The 19,505-nt window shown below is 37.6% G+C and overlaps 1 protein-coding gene across 10 annotated transcripts in view; it reads left to right on the forward strand.

Moving 5' to 3' along the window:
• Positions 1 to 19,505, forward strand: part of CDC42BPA (CDC42 binding protein kinase alpha) — a 183,019-nt gene that overhangs the window by 40,583 nt on the left and 122,931 nt on the right. For all 10 annotated transcript variants that reach the window (XM_071421620.1, XM_071421537.1, XM_071421554.1 and 7 more), the window contains exon 3: positions 17,357 to 17,448. In XM_071421620.1, coding sequence (XP_071277721.1) covers positions 17,357 to 17,448 — 92 coding nt within the window. The remainder of the gene's footprint in view (positions 1 to 17,356; positions 17,449 to 19,505) is intronic.

The raw sequence follows: 19,505 nt of genomic DNA on the forward strand, positions 1-19,505 counted from the left end.
ACTTTAGATAGTGGGAAAAATGCAGATCATGCAGATTATATGTGGAAATGCACTCAAAGGCATCCTGGTGACTTCAGTCATGAGTGCTTCCTTAAATCTCTTTTGCACTTTATCAAAGCTCCAATGACCACAGTGTTTCAAAGAGGGAAGTGGGAGTTTAGTTCCTTAAAATAAAATAAAAACAAAAAACCCACCCAAACCAACAAAACAAGAAAAGACCCAAAACTAAACGAACTCAGAAGACATTTTATGGTCTCTGAGAAGAAACTATGAATAAGGTTATGGTCCTTCCATGATGTACTTTTTCTTTAAGTGCAGATAGTGAATACAATATAGGAGACTTCAGGTATGAGGAAGGTGGTGCTTTTTCCTTTGATGGCTTTTATGTACACAGCTTCATAGATTATAGCCATTATAGCCATTACATAGAGGGATACTTTCTTTTTGTACTCTAAGTTTCTTTAGGTTAATTTACTAGTTATTATTCTCTAATGTACTGGTCAGTTTTGGAATGAAATAAAACTTACTGCTAGTAATTAGGAAATTCTTGTATGTGATGCCTGGACAGTTATATTTACATTTTCTTTAAATCTATAATCTTTGGTATTTAAATCACTCATATTTTTAGAAATAGTTCATAATCTTTCAAGAAAATACCTGACTCACTGACTCATTTTAAATCTAAAAAAGATGATACTAAGGAGATACTAAAATTATTTCTTTCAGATCCAGTAAGCTTGTTTGCAGTTGTACAGACATTCAAACTTGGCAATGTCCATTATTGTTTCACAGCCCAAAGGATGTAGTCTGAGTTATTTGTCTTATATTCTTCTAAAAGTTGGACATAGCATAAGGGCCTCAACTTTGGATTTCCTGATAAACATTGTTATACATCTAATAAAATGTACAGTTTTGTTTGATGCTGGTCAGCATAATGGGGTTATAATGCTCTTTTGAAAGTGTCCTCTTTGACATATCTTCTTAGGTTCTCCACTGATGCTGTGTTTCCTGACCACCACATGCTCTTGGATCAGTTCAGGTCCTCTAAGAACAGATACAAGTCACTAGTGGTGACATTGAACTGTAGTTGTGGTGTCCAGAAAAAATCCAGCATGTTTCATTACAAGAAAAGTTACCTTGTTGTAACTCCATTTCCTGCCTCCTTCAGAATTTGGTTGAAAACTTGGGATCTTGGTTGTTAGATGTAATCCTGTTGTCTTTGTTACCTTCTGCTTATGTTTCCACCTTCCAGCTAAAGCTATATCTAAAGAAACCCTGCCAAATCCTACAATCTGCTATATTTCCTTCAGTTCATCTCTGCTGTAGCTCTGCAGCAGGTGAGGCAAATTTTCCCCCGGTGTGGAAACACAGGGATGGAGTCTGCTGAAGAGAACAAGCAGTTGGAACACTGGGCACAGAAGAATTTGTTCTTGTTTTGTCAGCACATCAGGGCTGCTGTTGTTTGCTGGGTTTGGGGCCAGGTGTTGAAATACATTGGTTGGGTGTTGGTTTTCTTTGATTTCTTCTGATGGTGCTCTCATATCTGCAGAGGCTGGGCCACGGGAATTTGGATGTGTCTGGGATAAACTTACACTTCCTTCACTCCACAGACCACAGCACAGGCTGAGAGGGTGAAGTCTATTCAGAGTGCTTCAAAATTGCCTTCACTGTGCTTGGCTTCAGCTGGGGTCTTAAAAAGCAGAGGACTTCCTTGACAGCTGCTCTCATTCTTAGGTCTGCTGAGACATCTGTTGTTTTGTTGTGGGTTTTTTTCAAATTTCCTTATTACTTTTCTAGCAGAGGATTCTGTAACATGTATAAATATCTTCATCTGGCTGTGTAATTGTAAAGCTTCATAGGAATTCAGGTACTTCTATGAGAGAAAGGAACTTTTTGGAAGAAGGCTTTAGAGTTTTTTCTTATTTAAAAAAATATCTATGTAATGTTGAAAGGATCTCAAATGCCACCATTTCATGGTCCCTGCAGCCAAGGGTGCCCTTGAATTTCACATTCTCCACCAGCCCCTCCATCTTGGTGAGAGAAAGGTCTTGGTTGCTGGCTAGGGTTAAGCCACAGCACCATTAATAGCATTTCTTGGCTCCTCTATCACTTGGAGAAGGAAGTTATCATCAGCTCGTTCCAGCATCCTCCTGGACTGCTTATGCTCTGCTGTGTTGTCCCTCCAACAGATATCAGGGTGGTTTCAAGCTATTCCCTTCATCTCCCATAGAAAACAGATGGTGCCACTCAAGAGAGCATCTAAATTAGAATATTTTTTTACTCCCTTTGTGATCCTTTTTGTTGAGATTTGTTTGGAGATAAGGAATTGCTCTAAGGGACTTGGTGTTACCTACATGCATGCCCATCCTGTGGAAATTTCCATTTAGTGGAATATACATATTTGTGTGAAATGTATTTATTTATATATGTATATATGGGTACACACACTCATATATATATATATATATATATATAAATCTTTTTTTTGCATATGCATTATATCTATATCTGTATAAAAATAACTTTTTTGATAACTCAGTTAACACAGACTGTTCCCTATTATCCATGGACAGTCATGGAAAGGGGATAGATGGAGGAGCAGGCTTGGTTGTAACTCCTTCCCTTACCTGTATCATAATTTCCTTGTCACTGTTCCTTCCTTTTGAGTGCAGGAACCTGTTGGCTTACTGGGATTCAGCTCACTGTAAGCAAATTTCAGCCCACCCACTATTCCTCACTGTACATAGCTGGAAGGTAGTAGGTTTAATTTCAGCTGGAGAGTGTACAATTTTTAGTCCCCTGGTGATTAGACTGCTAATTTCAGTAACCTGTTGACATCCTGCATTGGCAATCATCTGTCAGGCTTGAGTTCTGCCACTGTGCTTTGAGGCAGCAGGACAGATATATTCAGGAGGAGGGTTTGGGTGTGGAATTTAGATTCTACAAAAATGAGTCCTTTTATTTTTGGTTTGTTTTAGATCTTCTGGAGCTGTGTTCATTCTGTGTGTGTTCCTGACTAGAGTATCCAATGAGGCAGAAATTACTTTCCTTACTTCCTCAAGCCCTTGAGAGTAAATTTCAGTAGGCCTTGCTGAGTGAAGTGTATCTAATGCATTTTCTTGTTTATTTAATCTTTTTATTAGCATCAGCAGAGATATGTGTGATTTGGTTGAGCCCAAAAAACTGAAATGCCTTTGTCTGCTGGAATGTCACTCAGATCAGGCACATTGGGAAGTGCATTGTGTTCCCACCTGCTCTGCCCTCATTTCAGACAGCAGGTACTTGTCAGTCCGGTAGCTTTCTCAAATATTGAATTCACATTTGTTCTAAAATGTACTTAAATAACTGTAACTGGGGAAAACACTGCAGCAGGAGCAGCTCTTATCTTAACAGATGGAGCCTGGGCAAGTTGTATTGCCAGCTGGAAAGAGTGAGGAGAAGCTGAAGCAAGTGTTGTCTGTTTCAATGACTAGCAGCCCAAGTTACTGACAGCCACAGTTTCTCCATCTCAAGCTGGATTCTTCTGGAGATCCAGAAGAATTTTAAGGAAAAGGTATCCATTTATCCTGAGGTTTGTAAAGAACTACTTGAACACAGTGTAGAGGAAAAGGTTTTATACTTACTGTGGTTATATTGGTGCTGCCATCTTTGAGTATGAATTAAATCAAGTGCTAGTATTGGAATAAAACAAATGCATTTTCTGTTCTTTCTTACACAGAAGTAGTTGATTTAAATAAGCTCTTGTGTTGAGCCAGAGATCCTGTTGACATTTGAAATAGTACTGAGAGGTTCATTATTTGAAATTTATAAAGGAGCAAGAAGTAAGATTTATCTCTGCAGTGAATATTGATCCTTTGTGGATTGGCACATTCAGGGGAAGCACTGCACCATGGCTGATGGAGAAAACACGGGGAGGGGGCAAAAAATCCCAGCTGGGGAAAACTCATAATGGCTAGAACATAAACCTGACTCCAGAAGGAAATTTTGCAAGGCTTTTAGAAGTCATCTGAGAAAGCTTGATTTTGGATGAGTTTTGATATTGAAGATTCCAACAACTTCATTGTAAGTTAGGTGGGTAAGTTCCTGTTTGATGAAAAGGTATGAGAGATGTATTTGGAAATACTCAGAAACTGTAGGAAAGTAATTTCATTTTAAATTTAGCTCCAGGTAACTTTACAGAAACAAGACATGAGGAAGTAGTAATTGTTAACATACACAACTAAACTCACTGTAATACGTGATTTTTATATATAAAGTTCAAATTAGGTTATCATTGGAAGGTGAGACCTTTGTAGTTAAATGTATATAAATACCTTTTTTATTAAATCAGGAAACAACCACAATTGAAAGCAAGAAAATTAATGTATTGAACATTTCTTGTGGTATATCCTGTTAAGATGCTCCCTGTTATTATACTTTTGTCTATCCCTCTGTGTAAATTAAGTAAAAATTGAAACGAAATACTAACAAAAAGAGAAGTGAGGAGGTTGAGGGTGTTGTGTATTCGTTACTCCCTTTTTATGGACTTGGACATCTTTCTAATATACAAGGGAGTACTTGATTCTCATTCTCTGAAGTGTCTTCTCTTTTCCTTTCTTTTGTAATGAGCCCTTGTGTACGCAAGTAAATTTCACAACTCTGTAATTCTCTCGTGTCTGAAGCTGCCAGTTAGCATGGGAGTTCACAGGTTATGCAGTCACAGGTGTCTGGTTGATTTCAATAGAAGTGAAATGTTTGCATTCTTCTGAGGATTTGGGCCCAAGACATGTTGAAAACCCACTGCAGTAATTTTGAAAATTAATGTGTATTAAATGATTTTCCTATTTTCAGAAATACTCTGTGGATGTTGGGTTTCTAGAAAAAGATTTCTCAGATTTATAGAGTGATATCTCACTTTCCTATGAATCATCTTTTCTATATATGTATGTCAGAGGAAACAGTAAATCAAAAAAGTTGTGATCCTTGGAGTTGCCCAAACTTGATGTAAAGTATTCATGTATTTATCTGTTTGCTAAAAGATGTGGAGGGAATACTCAGTATTCAACCAGTTTTATCTGCTGGTTCCCCTAAGAGTCTGGGCACAGAGTCTTGCTTTAAAAAACCCAGAAAACAGGAAAAGAACAAACTCTCAGAAGTAATTCTATGAGCAGAAGTGAGTAATAAAACTTGATTTTTTTGTTAATGGTGCCTTGTGCTTGACTGGAGTCCCTGAGTTAAAGGTTTTGTCACAATGACAGCACTGTGTGGGCAGATGTCACCCTGTGGCTGTGCAGGGTGTTCCCTTGGGATTAGGGAGTAATGGGAGGTGCTGTTTTAGGCTGTGTGTGTGTTCAGGAGTCTCTCCTGCCACCCAACTACCTTTGCAGAACATGCAAAAAAGTGAATTGTCCTTGAAGCATCTTCCACTGAGTCACATCTGATTCAAGTCAGGTGAAGGGTGGAAGGGATGAGGGTACCTGGATGCAGACACACGTGCTGTGACTGCAGGAGTGATGCTTCTTTCCAGTCTGTGTCACCTTCCTGACAGCAAAGTCATGTATATTTATGTGTAACAGATTTTGTTGGTGGCGACGATGCTTAGTCAGAATTATTAATTTAATTATAAACCCACATCTGTCTGAGGGCAGTTGTAAATCTAGAGGATGAAACCCAAATGTTTCTGAATGCCACCTCTGTTACAGGTCTTTGTAAGGACTGCAATCTGCCCTTGTGGTTTGTTTGCTTTTTATAGACTGTGCACAATGGCTATTGTAAACACCAGCCTTCCATTTGCTGCTGGATATAACATTTTTGATTTATATGCCATCATTATTTGAAAAATAACAAGAAAATAATCCCAAAATACCTTATTGTATGAAAGAGTCCTTTCCATTTCAGCAGCTAGATAAGCAGCCCATTTCCTCTGAATGAATGTTGCTAAAGTAGTTTACAGTAGTTACCATATCCGGACTGAATTCAGGTTTTCCAGGTGTGTGTTTTTTACTCTACAGATGGTTTTTGAATGCACTTTCAGATAAACTGAGAGCATTCAAACAATCAGTTGCATATTACATTTTTATAATAAATAGAGAAAGATTTGGGTGGAAAGAAATATTAGTGTAGAGTATAAAGTTAGCAATGTATAGATAGGAATGAAAAGGCATCAATTGTGGATGAGTTCAGTCAGAGTTGTTGGGGGAAATGCATTTGGAATTCTTGCATATATTGCATTTGAATGATCATTTTCCACTTGTGCATGACATTAGTTTCAGAAATCAGTTTTATTTACACAGATATAACTAGAGAATTTCAAAAAGAGCAACTTAACTTTTTTTTTTGATGAGCAATGTTGTGAAACCAAGCTAAAACTAATAGGAATGTTTTGTAGTAAGTTCTGAGTAAATACAGACTAACAATCTAAAAATAGGTGTTAATGAGGGCAGGAGTTGGCACACTTTACTAAGGATTTGAGATCAGAAAAAAGCCCCAGTGTTTAGACTGTGGGAAGGGAAATGTTGCACTTCTCGTGTTCTTTGTAATGGGTAGGGAGTTCACTGGGTTATAATGCAAATAATCTAGTTTTGACCTGAGACTAGACCCAATTGCCAAAAAGGGTTTAAAAGTACTGTTTTCATATGAAACAATATTAAAAATCACAGAATTTGGAGAAAGTTTTGACCATCTTTCACACTGTTGTTAAGCTTTCACTACTTCAATGTGTTGCTCAAGTCTAGAGGAAGAAGAGGTGTCATGAGCAGGTGTTTGAAGCGAGGACTCTTGCTGAAAATGGAAAGATGGTGAAATAATTAGTGAAATGGGTTTTGTCATATCGTGTGGAACATAAATTATCCCTACCAAGAAGAAACATTTGTTTGCTTACATTTTACTGTGAACCACTTCTTAAATTGCTCCTTTGTGGTCTGTGGAACAAGACATTTGTAAAAATGTGAGCTATGAATTCACATCCCTGAAAGTACTTTTTTCATAGATCAAACCTTTTATAAACTAATTTCAGAGTGAAGAGTAATGAATTTCTAGCATTCATTTTGCTTATGACTTAATTATGATTTATATTTTCAAAATGTCTTATTCCCAGGATTTTATTTTTATTAGAGTACAGTTTCCATTTGAGTATTTTTATGAAGTAGATTGCTAATTTTTAGAAATTATAAGCGTTGACTAAAATTTTTGAATGTTACCTTTTCTGAAGTGGGGTTGATTTATTGAGGTAACTATGTGACTCTCTCCTCAAAACTGCTGCTGGTTTTAGAAATTAAAAATTTGTGTTCTGCACTCCTCTGAAAATGTATCCAACTTCCGTATTATCCCATTACTTATCTCAAACTTGTTTGTGTGTGCTGTGTCTTGCCATGATTTTTCCTTTTAAGTTTCTAATAAACAAGACTTTTGAGATAAAACTTGGGTAAAAGCATTCAAAGAATTTTCAGAACTCAGTGGATATTTTATGTGTTTAGGATCACAACTTGCAAAACATTTCTTCGCCAGTAAATCAAATTCATATAAGACCATCTTTCCTGTCTATACTTAGGGGGAAAAGCTTACAAAAATTTTGAAAATATGTCTAGAATTTGAAGATGCAGAATAATTTGTCTTCAGCTTAATTGTTCTTTTTGGTTAGTTTATAGTTTGAAATGGAACCAATCAGTCATTTACAGAAAGATTGTTAATTTCACTTTTGGCCTCCTCTTTTGATCTTACGTTGATAAACAAAACCAAATAATTTTATCTTCTTACAAAATTGCTCAAAGATGACTTTGAATTCAGGGTCAGCCTTGCAAATATGTGCATGTAAGAGTTCATGGATTTGAGGTCTCTCTTATTTGTGATGTGTCATTGACAGGGATACTGAAATAAGTGGCGTGCTCAGTAGCACAAAAGTCAGTTCAGGTGCACCATTAGTGAATCCCTTCACTTGATTCATTAGGCATTCTAAAGGGACAATTTGAACCCATATGCTCTGAAAGGTTGGTTTAAAATCATTTTATGTGTAGGTAATATAAGCATTAAGGGTGCCTAAAACTAGAACCAAGATACTTATTAAAAAATAAGTGCAGGTTTCTCTTTGGTTTCATAAATAATTAAATCCATCCTCTGGGTTCCAGAATTGTTCTTTCCTGCAACCTTGGTGTTACAAAGAAGGTGTGGATCAAAGCAATCTCTTGACACCTGCAGGTGTGCCCACAGACAAATGTGGTTTATGTAGGAACTTCCTGCTCACAGAAAATATTTATTATAGGTTGGTTACAGGTGTTGGGAAACGTATTTGTCTTCTTCAGAATGAAGATCCTCTTGAAAGTTTGATTTATATTAATGGGGATGGTTTGCAGTAGCAACAGGTTTTAGTGATTCAGCAGCACTGAGGATAAAATTATTAAAATTGCCATGAGGTGAAGTGCGGTCGAAATAAAAATATCTTAATCAGCATTATTTTCCAGTGATCACTTAATCAGGAAGAAAGTGGAGATGATTGTGGTTGGGAAATAGAGCCGGATCTGGTGCACAGTTAGGTACTTCAGCTTTATCATATGGTTTTTATTCTCAAGTGGGCCAAATCAAGTTTATTACAGGAAATTTACATCCTAATGGTACCGAACTTTCAAATGATGAATTATTTTTTTATTTTATTTGCATTAGTTTTAAGGTAACTCTGGAAGTGTGCTGAAGTTCTGGGATCTTTGGAGACTTTTCAGGAGTGTGGTTTCTTTAAGAAAGGGCTGCTGTTAACGTCATAACTCCCTGAAATGTCACAAAACTAAGAACAGTTCTTGAAACATTACTTCATTTTGAATTACAGTTCTTTTACCCCTGTGTCAATGCAAAAGAACCAGACAATAATGTACCTGTTCAATTGGATTACCCAGCTTGAAATACAAAGAGCAAGCAAATGAGTAAGTTTGCAGTCCTTACAGTACAAATAGTACAGGGTGATGGCATTTAAAATGGTGTGAGGTATGGGTGGAAGAGGAGCTTAAGCTGTCCAGGTGGAACAATTTCTGTGGACATATAGTTCCTACTCAATGTAGTTTTTCATATTTCCATTTGTCATACATGATATTGAAGTTGGTTTTGTTTTTCTGAATTTTAACGTTGTTTTAATATTTGAAATTCAGTTAAATGTCATGAATGCAGGGCTTCATATAGCATTTTCATTTCAAATATTGCCTATAAGGGCCAAAATAGGAGTGTAATTGTGTGCATTTGTACAAGTTCTGTAGCTCTGCTTGGGGCTTTAGAGCTGTGTTGCAATGCAAATGCAAACAAGTGAAACCTGCAGTAAATGAAGTGCTTCATGAGCAGATTTGTGTCATGCTTTTAAAGAGGAAATAAGGTATATTGGTATGTGTTTGTGTTCATCCTGTGGGCACCTGCCAGAGGTGTCCTGAAGAGGAATTTGCTGCTATTTTGGGTTTGGCTGCGTTACTGTCCTTCTTCTGAGACCCTTGCAGCTTGGTGGGAAGTGTCTGCAGGGATGTGCAGAGAATCCTGGGGGGGAAATGGTGGAGGAGTGAGAGACAGGACTCAAATAATTTGTATGCTGTATGAGACTTGACAGGTGTGCGTTTTGACAAGTTCTAAGTGTAAGTGTTGGCTAAGAATATATGGCTACACCAATGAGTCATTTCAGAGAAGGAAAGTTTGTGGAGAGTCTGCTCACTCCCCTTCTCACAAGGATTAGAGCATATCATTTAACTAATTAAAAAATATTAAAAGTGCTTTCAGTTTTACAGAGCTTTTACAGCTTTTTTGTTTTCTCCTCAAAAGCAAAAATTTAGTTGCTCATGTAAGGTGTAATGAGACTCTCAGTATTTGCAAAAGAATATTAAATGCCTGACCTCAGCATATTTGCTTTATATAGATATTTTCTTTTAATTAAAATTCTGAGGTGAAAGGGAGGCAAGAGAAGGGAGTGTAAGGCAGTATCCCTTAAAATCCTTCTTTCTTGTAGCTTCAGAAATGGAGACTTCTGCAGTGCTGTGAAATACCTGGAAGCTGAGCAGGGGACTCAGTGGACTAAAGTTGCTGGCTTTCTTCTAGAAATAAAACATTTCTATGTTAGTGCAGCATGCACCAGAATTTCTAGAGAGGGCTCATTTCTATATTTTAATTGAGAGGATTATTTGAATTATAAATCAAATACGTATTGAACAATTCTTTATTGAGGGATGCAAAACCAAAAACAGAACAAAGGAAACAATGAAATGATTGATACCTTCACAAGTGCTTTGAGAGAGTACATGTTTCAGGCCTTAGTTGTGGTTATAACAGTAGCTGGTCTTCAGAGCAGAGTGCTGTCACTTGACACATTCTTCCTCCCCTTTTCTTTTTTTCCCCTCTCCCTCACTGAAGGGTGGTTGCACGCTCTGTTTATTGTGCAATGTTTGATTTTTTTTTTCCTGTGATATTCATCAACACACAGTGTTCCACAAACAGCTCTTTTTCTAGAGTCTAGTCAGACTAGAAGGTGTTATATCTGCTTTACATAAGAAAAAGTAATGTTTTGAAGAACTAAGAATTCTCCTTAAAGTATTCTCCTGATTTATTTTGATTTTTCAGATCATTTAGTAATTCTAAACACAGGTCTGATTGATTGATTGTACTTACAGCTGAAATGTCCAGCATTTTTTGGCAGTCAAATACCAGCATACTGGGTTATTTTTCAGACATTGGGGAATGTGAAGTTTAAGCTTGACTGTTTTAAGTGTGATTTTAATTGACTTGTTTCCAGCTCTGGGACAGCATGAGGGATGGTGTCAAAGCAGCGTTCTGCTTTATAAAGTGTAAGGCCACCTTCTTCCTTCTCCTTTGTTTTAGCCTTTCAGGGTTTTCAAATGTCACAAAACTTTCTTCCTGTCTGCTCTTGATTTACTCTCAGAGCATTTCCACCCTCTTTAATAGGTGAAACAGGAGACTTGTAGCACAACCAGTTAAGTTTTGCTCTAGAATTCCAATCCACAGCAGGATGAATTAAAGTTCAATATTTCACTTTGCTGCGAGTATAATAATATTTAAACATAGGGTGGTTTACTGAAATTCTTGGGATGAGAAAGAATGGGAATATAAAAAAAATAATGGCTTTATCTTGATGTGGTATGGAAGTGTTGTCCAGATCTGCAGTGGGTGTTTTGTGAACACAGGGATTATTTTTCGTTTGAGTCTGGGGAAGGAAAAACCAGAACTACTCCAGTATGTTTGGGAAAGGTATTTTATTCTTCTCTCTAATTTTAAAGTTCCAGTTGAAGAATATTTTGTGGTAGCTGTAGCCAAAGTTGGCTGGATGGTCTCTACTTGACCTTGATGCAAACACAGTAGGATCCAGAATATTGTGTCTGTCTATACCATAGTGCAGGAATTTGTGGACATGCTTCTCATTCCTGAAAAATGCCAGATTCTTAACTTGTACTTAGAGATGCTGGCACTTAACTGTTCATCAGGGAAAACATGTCAAAAATGTTCTGAGGGTGTGAAAACTGAATCTTAACTGTTAAAGCTGAGAAGGGTATTTGTGGCTTTTATTTTTTACATTGTCTTGACTGATGTTCTGTGGTTCAGCTGCTATCGCTGTTGACTGCAGTGTTTCACCCAATTTCCTCCTGAGAGTTGGCAGAAACTGCCAAAGCCTTCTTGGCTATTCTGCCAACCTTAGGTGGGTGGAAAGGAAAGATTTCTTTTCCATCTCCTCTCAAATTATGCTTTAAGCAGCTCTGCCTTGCTGATTGTCAATTACTTCCCCTTTGTTTGGAGAAAGACTGGTTTTTTTTGGGAGTGGTTTTCTCTCACACCTCCTTTCTGGAGTTTTTTGAAAGCTCCGGCTATGGTCTGTCTTAACTCAAAAATGCTATTTACACATTTCATAATCTCAGCTGATAGAAGCCAGTGGAAAATAAATATTTTAGGTTTGGATCAAGCCTGTAAAGTAGAAATACTTGTGAAGTTCCTTTCAGGAATTTAGCCAAAATTTCAAAACTGCAGAGCACTTTTAAAAAACTGAGCTGTCAATATATTATTTTGTGGTGGGGTTTTTTGTTGGGGTGGTTGAGTTTAGTTTTTTGTTGTTTTTTTTTTTCCCCAAAGACAGCACTAAGACGAATTAGAGAGCCTTCTGGTATTGAGTTAAATGACAATCTTTTAGACTATGTGTTTTTTCTCATTTGCATGGGGAAGCTCTGTATGTATTTTAATAAATACTTTTACCTAGTGAAGCAAAGGGGCTTCTGTCTTGAAATGGCAAGTGACTAGTTTCCCGTGGTGGTTGTTTTCTTTCCCAATCTAGCTCCTTCAGAATGAACTTTCACTGTTGTTGACAATTCTGGTGGATACAGTTTTAAATTTTTATAGCTTTGACTTGACATGGCATTTTACATTGCACAGTGCAGTGGGCAGAAGGCTGGGTTTGCTGTGGGATGCCTGATTGCTAAGGAAGCATGTTTTGTAATTTGAGAAGTAAGATAAGGGTATCTTACTGCAACCTGTCAGTCAAGGGTACAGTCTTCAGTCTAAGCAGAGTTAGCCAGCTTGTTGATCCAAAAGTAGATGCAGCATCAGTGAGGCACTGAGAGGAATTCCTGAGCACTGTCTTGTTATGTTTTCTATTTAAATGGGTTGTGGAGGCACATTCCCAATTGCTGCTCCAGCTCTGCTGTACTTTCTTTAACAGTCAACATGATCTTCATGTCACTTGGGTTCAATTTGAACCCATGCCTGCAGCACCCCTGGGTTCCCTTCAGGGCTGTGCTGGGGAGGGAAAGGGGCACTGGCAGGTGAGGGAGAAGCAGGAACCCCCAGCAGGTTAGCCTGGGAAAATCTGAATTGCAGGGCTAGCCCTGCCCAGGCTCTGCAGACAGAAACTTGGAGCTGGAGGGAGAGTGAGCAAGGCAGGAGCATGAGACTAACTTTGCTAATAAAGCATCCAAAACAGCTCTTTTACTGTTTTGGTGTCATTTGGTATAATCCTAATACTGAGTTGCATTGGGCTATCAAGTCACTGCCATCCCTGTGTCAGCTCTTTGGAAGATGTGGAGTTTTATCTCCGAGAGTTTAAAGCATAACCCCCTTATTATTAAATAGACTGTAAGTAATGCTAATAACTGCTTCCCCACTGTAAATATGATAAACAGACTGTTGAAGCTCAGTGTCACTACTGTAGAGCTCATTGTTTTGCCTCTCTTCTGCTGGATGCTTGTTGTAATTATAATAAAATCCTGCCTTTCCAGGGCCAGGGGGTAGAACATATGTTCCTCTGCATGCCTGGCTTGGCAACTAGACTCCTCCTGAGTGTTTGTCTATGTGTTTAACACGTTACTTCTGATGGAGTTCTGGTTAAATTTCAACCAGAAAAAAATTAAAATTCTAACACTTGTAGTATTCTCCTTTTAGTGAATTTTACTTTTTTCCATGGATTGTAGGCATAAATGAAATGAATGGCTAGAGCATGAAATGTGGGGATAGACCCATAGAAACGTAAATAAATTGAAAGAATAGTCATGGCAGGTTCACCTTGTTTGAAAATGCAGCTTAGGTTCCTGCATCAGTACGTTGGTTGCCCTGAGGGTGAATTGGGAGATTGTTTTTCCTTGCCATGTGTAATTGATTGAATAAGTGCAAGGAATCTTGCCAAGAGGGTGGTGGCACAGTTTTCCCAGGCAGGGTGAGATGGGAAGTACTGGCCAGGTGGAGTGGCCAAGTGTTTTTACAGAACAGATTTTATAGGTCAATTCTTATCTCTCCATCTCCTTCACAGAGATTGATAACATAGAGTATTTTTCACAGCAGCCTCCTCCATGAACATTGTGTATGACTTGTCAATGTGTGGCCATAGAGAACATGCTGGAAAGTTTTATGTAATGAACTTCCAGCTCTTGTGAGTTGAAAACCAGCAGGAGGAGGCAGTGGCCAGGCTCCCCACACTTAGCCTTCCTTTGGAGGAGGAAGAGTTCTCTTTGGCACAGCAAACTGCTGCTCCCTAATCTGTATCACACATTGCTAGCAACTTTGAAAAGGGATGTGTGTGTGGAAAATATCATCTATGCCCCTGTGTATTTCTGTAGGCTGAATGAAGCACCAAAGGAAATGCCCATACTGCCTCTGAAAAATCTGCAAAGTGTGTCACTCTCATATCAACCATGAAAGAAACCACAGCTCCTGTGAAAAAAAGAGGGTGTTGTGTTGTTTTGTGTTAACTTTGTGCTGATTCTCTTTAGGGAGATGGGGGTGTAAATGAGGGCTGTGTTCCTGCAAATCTGCTTTTCAGGGACCCCTGTTTTGAAAAGCATTCCCTGGCCTGACCATTTGCTCTCTCTATAAGGCCTGTAGGACACTGCAAACTGCTTGCCAAAGGTCTGCCTGTTAACCTCCTAGTCTGGAAATCTGTGTGGATGAAACGCTGTCTGCAGAGAGCCTTCCAAGACCCCAGGCCAGGCCAAGTTTTCTATACTTAACATTGCTGTTGCCACAAGAGCAGCAGATGTTTGCACAGTAGACAAACAACGTTGATGATAAAGCAAATTGGCCTTTTTTGGAACAAGCTATTTGGAGCACATTCCTAGGGCAATTCTTTTTTTTTTTTTCCCTTTCCCCTTTTTTTTCTTCTTTTCTTTTTTTTTTTTCCTGGGGCTCTAACTTTTCTTCCAAGAGCTGCTTGGCTCTACATTGACATCTCTGCTAGAGGTGATAAAAAAGTTACAGGGGAGGGAGGTTTTACAAACTTTTCCACTAATGCTGATACCACAAATCATTTAACCTACTCCAAACCTATTTTTGTCGTTGTTATTTGACTGAAGTAGTTATAGTGATGTTTATTTTTCCAGAATCCCTATGGGAACCCTGGAAGATTTCAGAACGTAATAATTAAAGAATGACAGGCCTTTCCTTGCAATATAAAGTGAGGAAGAGCATTGTGGTTTAAACAGCTATGCTGTTGCTTGTTAGCAAGAAATTTTGCCTTGTACTCTAGCCAGGCCTATAATGGTCAAAAAATGTTGCAGTTGAGAACTACATGTTTGTTTTCAATCAGTTGTTTTTCAAGTTAAAAGGCTCTAATGGCTTGTTTTAATTTGTTCAGTAGTATTAATATTTGTTATTTAGTCACTCAATGTAGCACAGCTCAGGCTGTCCAAGTAAGGCAGTACATTTTCTTATCACTTTCTCTACTGCAAGACCTTTCTTTTAAGGAATAAAAGATTCTTAAAAGTTTGGGGAATCTCTGTGAACTTGAGTGATATACTTCTGTTTAAATTGCATTTTAGCAATATTTAAAATGTAATATTAAACCTGTATTTTAATTTTGTAATTCAATATTTTGAATAAAGTTATTATAAATGTAAAGCAAAAGTAGCGCTGCAGTGAAAATCTCAGTGTTATATGGCTGCATCTTTACTATTTGGACCTAATGCTGAGTTTTTGTAATCATAAGCTGATGTTCCTCTAGTTGGAACAGATGTAATTCCTGGGAGAGAATTGATTCCTGGTATCTGAGAAATTTCAGAAAAAAGAGACCAGGTTCAGGCTTTGGAACCACTGAGATTTTTAAAGCGTTTCGTCTATTGTACCATGAATGTTAGTAGAGCTGTGCTGTAAACATGTGCTGCATTTTTGTGTCATTATTCTACAGATGTGGTTTACAAAGCTACTTTCACTAGGATGAACACGTTTTGTAGGGGGTTTTAGGTATCAAAACTACAGGTAGCTTGTGTCTTGACTCAGTTTATAGGGTTGCTTTGGCTGAATGGTAGTATGGTTCTGGACAAGGGTGCTGTAGTGCCTTGAAGGGCTGCATGATCAATATTAAAGTTCTAAATTGAGTTATGGGGTTTTAGCAGGATTATTTCATAACATCAGAATTTTCTCTTTCTAAATTCTAGGAGAACCCATATTTGGTTTCTTACACGTGTCTAGGTCTATTTAACTTGCTTCTTACTTAGGGTCATTTGCTTTTGGAGTTTTTGAAAACAGTTCCCCATTTCTGTTTAGAAATGTTATTCTGAACAAATTGTTCTGCAGTACGATGGCTGTCACAACTCTTCCCTGCAAATAAAACTGCACTGATTCCATCATCCCCTGTAGAGAGAGAAATGGACAGAGATGGGCCTCTGTACCCTGAAAGCATAAGCTAATAAGGTTTTATGGGCCTTGTAAAATGGTGACTTTACAATGTGCCTTTTTGGGGTTTTGTGATTCAGCAGTGTGATTGTCAGTGCCTTGTCCGTTCCAAAAATAATGTTCCCTTTTCATAGATGTGAAACTGGGTGAAGCATCTCAAGTTGTTTCTTTGGGATCATTGAGCTAGACTGCCTTTGAGCCAAAAATTGAATTTGTGTTTTGGAGACCCATCCCAATTCTGATTGTACAACCTTCTTGTAAGAACCATATTTACTGAAGTATCTGGTTTAGTAATAGGATTTCATTTGTGTAAAGCATTGAACATGCCTTTAGAACAATAACTTTGTAAAGAAATCCTTTTCCTGCTAAATTACTTAAAGCTTCAATTTTAAAGTTTTTTTTTTAACAAGGGTTGTGCTATGTATGTTTTGATGTAGAGTTATCAGTAACTTGTTTTGCATGCATGCAGAGATGTATTGATGAACCAGGGCTGGTTAATTGTAGTGCTAAATGGGGCTAAAAGAGAGGAATAGACTGTTTTACTGCAAACAGTGCAGGGGTTTTACCTGTCTGGAATACAGTACACTATTTTGCTTACTGCTTTCTCAAATATATTTTAAAAGAAGGAGAAAAGGAGAAGGAAATGAAGCTTAACTTGAAAATGCACCCAGTTTTTTCACTGAATGTGTTAATAATGTCTTGAGTGCAACTGTTCTTCCTTCCAAAACCAAGAATTGACTATTAGGTGTTCCCTCGAAGAAGTATTTTTCAAAAAACATTGCATAATACATTGTGTAGGCCAATATTGCCCTTCCACTTAGCATTTACTACCATTTTAATTTCTCATTGAATACAGTATTGTGTAGCTGATTGGCAAAAAAATTAATATTGTCCAATTGAACTCATTATATTAGACTTTGCTTTTGCAACCAGAATTATATAGCACAGATTCAGTGGATGTCTGTGGAAAAATACAGTCAGCTTGACTCCATTTTTTTTAATTAAAAGAAGGCAAAAAGCAAGCTTACTTTGTAAACCTTTTTCTCACAGCAGTTTTGACTTAGTTCTTACTTCATTATTTCTAGCTTTAAACTTCATTACATTCCTTTAGGATAAACAGGTGTATAAGCAAAATGATCCCTTGGTTTTAGGCCTCTGATTGTATCTATTTTGTGTTACTGTTACCTTGTTCTTTGATTTTTGCGTGGGTTGTTTTTTGGGTTTTTTTAATGATTCTCTTTTTTTTTCCTCTTTGTTTCAGCCAAACCTTTTACATCTAAAGTGAAACAGATGCGACTACATAAAGAAGATTTTGAGATTCTGAAAGTGATTGGTCGAGGAGCCTTTGGGGAGGTATGTGTGAGAAGGAGGTGGAAAGGTTTGGATAATTCTCTTGCAGACCTGCAGCACTGAGGAGAAGAGACAGTTCATAACAATACACTGGTATTCAGGATTTTACATTATTTATCCATAATGGATATTATAGGCCCACCTAATGTTTGATGCATGTACATTTTGTTTTATACATTCTTTGACAGCTCTTTTTAAGTCTTGTGAATTTTGAGAGCAGGCTCTCAATCAGATGGATTCAGAGACCATGTTTCAACTGCCTGAGGATAAATCATTTGCTTGACTAATTCTTGCCAGTCAGGAGATGGAGATCAGTTTGTAACTGATGGTACAGAAGTCTAATAATTGCTAATTTTCCTGATACCTATACAGTCTGAAAGTAGTTTTCAGCAGCTTAAATAGCCAAATATTGGCACTGACATTCCAACAACGTAGAGAAATATCTCTTTTCCTGTAATTGAGTTTCCTATTTTAATGAACTTTTGAATATTTTTCCTGTATTTCTTTTAAGGACTTAAGCAGATGTTATTTTCCTTTTCAGTTGTCACCTACTGCTGTCAAACCATACAATTTTTTACTGCTTCTGATTAAGCTATCTCTTACTTGAATTTGCCAGACAAGTCTGTTGATCACTAGGTTGAGGAAACTTTAAAATGTTAGCTTTCTGCCCCATTTTTCTTAATTCTTTTGGGTGCATGAGCTTTGTTTTTCATGCAGTACCCTGTAGGAAGAGCAATCTAATGTACAGCAGTGCCTTGAGTTTTTCATGGCTAAATATACTGCAGATGTGGGTAGTGTGTAAAGCCTCTGCAGGAGGTACTCCATACTTCCTGAAAATGCACATGAACTTAAACCCAAAGAATAAGAAAAAGATTTACTGATCAAAGTGTTGATTGCCTTTGGAAATGGAAGTTCTCTGTGACAGGAGAGGATTTCTGGAGGCTCTGGCATGTGACAGAGAAGAGTTGTTCTCAGGTTCACTTTACGGGTTTGCATCTTGAGTGAAGATCAGTCTTTGCTGGTCTGTGATTGTGGGAGAGCAGACTCCTGTAGGTAGTATGTTAGGAAGAGGAATTTTTACTGTAGTGTGTGCCACTACATACTCTGATCCCTATGTGCAGATAGAATCATTGGGCAGCTGTAAAAATAACAAAAAAGGTAGTATTTATTTAGCTGCTTTATCAGTCTTGATTTTGGTCCATCTGGAGTAAAGCTTCTTTATAAAGGAGACCGATGGCTGAAGTTACTCATGGATGATTTATCTTTAGTCTAAACCTCTGCCACAGAGAATGTTGCAATCTCCATTTTGATGTAAACACTTCTGCTTAAAAGATTAGCCTTGGTCAGTGCTACCATAGGAGTTGCAGCAGAGTTACAGATTGTGTTAAATGTAAGAAAAATCGCTGATGTTGGTGCCTTCTTGTCAGGAGGATCATGCATGAAACCTGCCTTATATTGTGTTTTTAAGAGAAGTCATTTTTGTCTGCTAAATCAGCATCAAGCTCCACAGCAGCTGAACCACAGCAGCTGAACCACAAAGAACCACTTCTTTCTCAGGAAGTTCTTTGTGGTGAATCATCCCATGAACAGTGAGAATGTAACTTTCCCTGTCCCCTTCTGGGGACAGTCTGTGTGATTGCTTAGGTCTTCTCTTCTAGGAACAGTGTTTCTTTCTAATTCCTTATCTGAGGAAGATAACTTGACTCTATTAATTGTCAAAATCTTCAGTAAGGGGAAAAATGAAGCTCTTTCAGTGAAGATGTTTGGGTTTTTATGTTCTTAATAAATATTTGGAAGGATATGTGTCTTGCTGGCTTAGCAAAGACAAGTTCTACACAGACATTTGTAGAAGAAAAGAAGTTCTGTATGAAATTGCTAATTTTTCTGTAAAAGAACCAGTAAATATCTGAGGAAAATTGAAAAAAGGACCACCAAATTTTACTGCTACCTAAACGACAAAAAACTATATTAATATTAAATTGCACAATACTTGTATTTACTGAGACAGATTAAGAAATCTGAAAGAATGTATTTTCTTTCCAGCAAACTATAAATGAGAC

This window comes from Agelaius tricolor, unplaced genomic scaffold (genome assembly GCF_023055355.1).
Source record: "Agelaius tricolor isolate 1412-34295 unplaced genomic scaffold, bAgeTri1.0.p SCAF_1, whole genome shotgun sequence".
Lineage (NCBI taxonomy): Eukaryota > Metazoa > Chordata > Aves > Passeriformes > Icteridae > Agelaius > Agelaius tricolor.